Here is a 5367-nt window from a genome sequence, read left to right as displayed (position 1 = left end):
AAAGAAACTATAATTAGCAAAATTAAAACTTATACTGGTAACAAGTAAATCACATTACTCTGCTATATTTAAATTCAAACGAATGCAACAATTGTGCTAAAAAAATATATATATATATATAGTCATAATTTTAAGAAGTAATATGCAACTGATGTAGTTTGTTTCGAGGATAGTATGTAGAAAACAATGCTTTAAATTCTTTTTTTCTTTAGTGATGTATTTCTTTTTAATCTTCTTCATTGATAATCCTGAAATGAAAAAAGGCTTGAAAACAAAACTTCAAGAGAAAACTTTAATCATTACTAATAAAAAAAAATTAACATCAGCACTTGCTACAAAATGGTCAAAAGCAATAAGCACATACATCCTTATACCTTTCGCCTCAAATCGCAAAAAAAAAACATAAGCAAAAAAATAAAGAAACAATTAAGAACTTCCATAACCAAGATCTTGATTATTACATGTAGGGAAAAAAACTTTCATCACAATTAAGAAACTTAATGAATAATCCACAAATGAAGCATTGGTCTACATGCGCTTATTCTGTCCATGAATTAAACATTTGCAATAGCATACGCAAACTAAAACTTTTGAATCAACTCAACGCGAAGCTACATAGTAAAATGGATTCCTGCTTAAAATACATGGTACAATACAGGCATAATATATAAAAGCAGATTTCAAAAAAATTCCAAAACACAGTAATTCATCAAAATATGCATCAACACATTTGATTTAAAAAAAAAAAAGGAATTAAAAAATTATTGTATTTATCAGTCGGGGTCTAGGTTACTGTTTCCCAAACTGGGCAATGGAATGATCCAAGGGGGCAGTAGAAGCTATGGGTTGGCTTGAGGGGGGAAAAATCTGAAGGCAAAGCAAAAAGATCGGGGAACTCTGGCCTATAATAAATCGTGATCCATGCATAAAGTTTCACAACATAAATTTAATCACAGGTGGATTAGAGATTCTGCACACACAGTTAGAACTACATCACATTCTTCTTAAATGGAATAGGCCAACAAGGCTTTGGTCTGGAGACACGTGGATAAAACTTACTTTTAAAACTAGGCCTATATAGGCAGGCATGCTAAAACGTGTGGGGCCAGGGTATAATCTTTGAAAAAGAAATATATGATATGATTAAGATCACAAAATAGTTCACGAGAATACAATAAAATGTAGGTGTTACACACACACCCATGATGGAATGGTTTAAAATTGTAAACACACAAAACTTGTATCAAGACATTGCCAGCAATTAACACAATAGATTTTAGTAAAATAGACTATATATATATATAAAGCATGGTATTTCAACATTACTTATCAAAAATCTAAGTATTTCAGTAACATATCCATTTAAAATACAATGAATATAAAAGATATATGCCTTGCAATAACACCATATATATATATGAGGGACGTTATGAAAGTGTCACACAGAGTTAATGAAAAAGTGGGAATCATCACAATGGGTAAAAAGCAAGGAATAGATCCACACATTTTTACACATTTCCAGGCTGCCCAGACAGCATGACGAGAGGATCAAAAATAAGAACAGGGGAGGGCATGTGCAGTGTTCCAGAGAAGTGAGATAAACAGCGGAGAAGTGTGTGGGCATTACTACAAGCAGAGACTGCGTAACAAATATCCAAAGCCATTTAGAGCAACTATTGCGATGATGGCTATGTTCCATCAAATTGTTAGCACTGCCAGGACATTATTCCAGAAGCGATAAAAAGGTCCAACCGGCTGTCAAGAATTTCACCAAAATGCAGGGGTAAAGTTTTACAAAGAATGTTTCCTCCAACTGATTGCACAATTTGACAAATGCATTGACATTGGTGGTGATCATGAGAAAAAAACTAACTAAAACATAACATTATGTTTTGACATTAGGCATCTCTGTGATAAAGCTTGCTTCTAGAAAAAAAAAGATACAACTTATTTTCAAAACGTCCCACATATAAAAACAATTGAATCAATAACCACTTTCTCCTGAATTACAACCAGACAATGTAAATCACAACTGTTATAAAAAATTTGAAACATTCTCGTCAAATTCAACAATTTCCAAGGCACAATTTGGCATTGGCACATACATATAAAACTATACATTTTTGGTCCTTTGCATTAAATGTATACAAATGAATATTATGTGGATTAAAATATCAAAGATAACAATTCAATTCTAAGTAAATCGCACTAGCAAGATTCTTGAAAAATCAACGAAAATTTTGTTGCACTGCACCATTACATGTTATACATCAACAGTGAAAAATGTATTGCATAAAATTGAACAAAAACATTCAAATTTCATAATGCAAGGAAAAATTATAATAGAATATACTCATAATAATATTCAATATACATAACTATGTTTCCTTGGTTTGGAAATAATTTCGAAGGAACTGTCCAAGAGATATGGTTAAACAGTGGTTAATGACTAAATTACCACATATTTAATCATATCCTAATGGTACACAGAGCACATATAAAGCTGGTTTTGATTTAGAGTTGTGAGTTATAATAACACACAAACTTTACAGGCCTATATTATACGACAAAGACTTCATGTTGATGGAGGCGATGTCACTGAAACAACCAACGCGCTTATACACGTCTGTGGCACGAACTGCAAAGTGATAGCATCCTCCTCCAGCAAAGTGTGTGAGTGTGCAGGCCATCGGCAAGGGCAAGGCTTTGAACTCACTGAGTTTCCTCCATACTGGAAAAGGAATGTTGTTTGACATTTGGCATACATACAATTGGTAGGACCTCATTGGCGCATGGCTGGCAGTCAGTGTCAAATTCCATGCCAAAATAATGCCTTCATTGCATCTTTCGATCTTCAAGACTGGTTGTGGCGGTGGCTCTTCAACAAGGTTGCAACTCTCCAGAGGTGGCATGGGTTGCGAAGGTAAACGCGGAGGATACCTCATGTTTCTTGTTGGAACCGTAGATACAACTGTACTTCTTCCAAGATTTTGTGACACTACAGTTGCAGCTAAATGTGAAACAGTTCCCAATCGAACACCAACATTCGGAGGAGCTTGATTTTCTGAAACATCCGAGGCAACCACATCAGAGACATTAGGTTGTGATGCTGGTGAGCAGAAAGAAAATTCACTCAGCTGGGACGGGGTAACATAAAATATTGCGGAATCATCAATTTGAGACGTGGAAGGACCTGGTACAGCATCCGAGCTTCCAGGCATCTGAATTGGTGCTGCATATCTCTTCCTACCATCTGTGTTAGAGACCACACGTCCAACATTCGCCGGCAATCTGGACACCTTCACCAACTTCGGAATCGAATCTCTTAAAGCCAAATCATGTCCCACAGCTGATACATTTGCAGTACCCAGGAATGGATCAATCCCAAAATCACTAGAACTTCGGGAAGGTCCAGCTATAGGTGAAAATCGAGCTAAATCCTCCTGCTGTGGCACGGACGTGTGAGACATTGAAACCACAGCTGGAGAGGCCCCAGGGATGTCACGCTGAATATCAACTTGGACTCCAACACTCACTTGCGACATGCGGGTGTGAAGGAACTTCTCGTGTTTCGCGATGATGGAATCGGTGGCTGCACCCAGCGAGCTGGTTCTCTTGGAGGCTTCATCCAGCTGAGACTCCAATCCTCTCATTGAATTCTCTATCTTGGCTATCGGATCTTTCATCGTGTTCATGCAATCTTCTATTTTTTCACGCAGTAGAGTATGTAAAGTTTCTCTGGTTAGTATTTCGTAACGCTCACCATCCTCACCAACAAATTGGTTTTTATCATCCATTTTCTCGGAGCCGCACACACACACAAAACACGCCTCTTTCTATGGACAACTTACAAACAAAATCAAATAGTTTCGTTAAAATAAACTCTTTGGGTTTTTCAAAATGTTTTTTTACATAGTTTATAATTTAAATCATGAAACACTAATCCACGAAACAAAACCTTCCCGATGTTACTTCACCAGTTTCCATTAACGAAAACACAAACACTAGTTTCATAAACACCAAAGGACAGATTTACAAATGCGTGCATTCACTTTCTAACACTGAAGCCATCCTGAGGATTCCGGCCAATAATGCACCGCCTCTGATCACAGCTGACTGTTCAAAAATGCAAATTGATTCGTGATTGGCTGTTGTTTTGAAAGCTGTTTCTGACATCTCATCCCACAAGCACGCCTAGAAATAATTTAGCCAATACAAAATTGTTTTATAGATTTTGGATAGCAATATTTTTGTTCAAAGATATAAAATAAAATTCTGAATAAAATGAAAGAATAAAAAATTGATTCAAAACATTATTTTTTATATATAGTGTTTTGCGATATGAATTTTCAACTAAAATTCATTCTAAACTTTATGATTAGTTTCACTTTTTATGACTCTATTACAAAGGTCGTTTTTTGCTGTCAGGGCCCAAAGTTGAAGAACCTTCAACGCTTTGTCAGGGCCTAAAAACTTCTGCTAAAAAGACGTTAAACGTTAGCAGATTTACAGATTACTTGAGTAACAAACGATACAATCCAGATCACTCACGTGGCTCGCGGCACATTTATAGATCACTTACGGCGCGTATATATTAGCGTATGCCTGTGTGGTTTAGTAATAGATCACTTAGGTGGTTCGCGGTACAATCCCACATTACTTGAGTTATCCGCGGCACAGTTCCAGATCACTCACGGCACACCTAACTGATCTATGGCTCAGTTTCAGATCGTTTGAGTGACTAGCGGTGCTGCTTCAGATAACTTCAGTGGCCTGCGGTACTTTTCGAACCAATTAAGTGGCCCACACTCTCTTAAAGGTTGAGCACCCTTATCATACGGTGACTAAATAAGTCCCATTTTTTACGGGGGGGAGGAGGAGGGGGAGAGCAAATTCTTTTCTCGCATAATTCTTTTGCTTCCAGGATATACGGTGAAGGGGCGGGAGAAAAATCGCAGCCCTCTGGGTCTAGGTAAGTGCCAAACTTACACAACAACGAGTCGAAAGTTCTATTTCCATTGAAGCAAAAACCATTTGAAATTATGAACATCACCATTTCGGAACTATTCATAGATATGTATAACTAACCTCAAATAATTACAGTCATGCAATGAAAACGATGAAACCTAGAAAAGAACACGTGGTGTTTAAACTGAACAAGTTTATAATGGAAATTTTCCTAAAAGAAGAGATAAACAATAAAAAATATGTTTTGGCACCGGTAAGAATTTGCTTTATACGCCTCATGCTCTCGAAGAAAGTGTTTTATATTCACACCTCAAGTTTTTTTATCAGATTTTCAATCAAATATTGCTACATTGTTTCGTGAAAAATGAAAAATGTGTTATGCATATACTGTATGCACAT

At 36.5% G+C, this 5367-nt stretch overlaps 1 protein-coding gene across 1 annotated transcript; it reads right to left on the bottom strand.

Annotated features, from left to right (window-relative positions):
- Positions 1-278: 278 nt before the first annotated feature.
- Positions 279-4058, bottom strand: LOC149077176 (uncharacterized). Its single transcript, XM_089244911.1, has one exon. The coding sequence runs from the start codon at positions 3795-3797 to the stop codon at positions 2547-2549; it is 1251 nt and encodes a 416-aa protein (XP_089101037.1). The 5' UTR covers positions 3798-4058; the 3' UTR covers positions 279-2546.
- Positions 4059-5367: the final 1309 nt, after the last annotated feature.

This window comes from Pholcus phalangioides, unplaced genomic scaffold (assembly GCF_987345545.1).
Source record: "Pholcus phalangioides strain wild (caught in Gottingen) unplaced genomic scaffold, Ppha-v1.0 ptg000015l_1, whole genome shotgun sequence".
Taxonomy (NCBI): domain Eukaryota; kingdom Metazoa; phylum Arthropoda; class Arachnida; order Araneae; family Pholcidae; genus Pholcus; species Pholcus phalangioides.
This window is presented reverse-complemented; position numbering and strand designations above follow the sequence as displayed.

Excerpts from the sequence above, each read along its gene's own strand:
- LOC149077176 (XM_089244911.1), bottom strand. The coding sequence starts at position 3,797 with ATGGATGATAAAAACCAATTTGTTGGTGAGGATGGTGAGCGTTACGAA.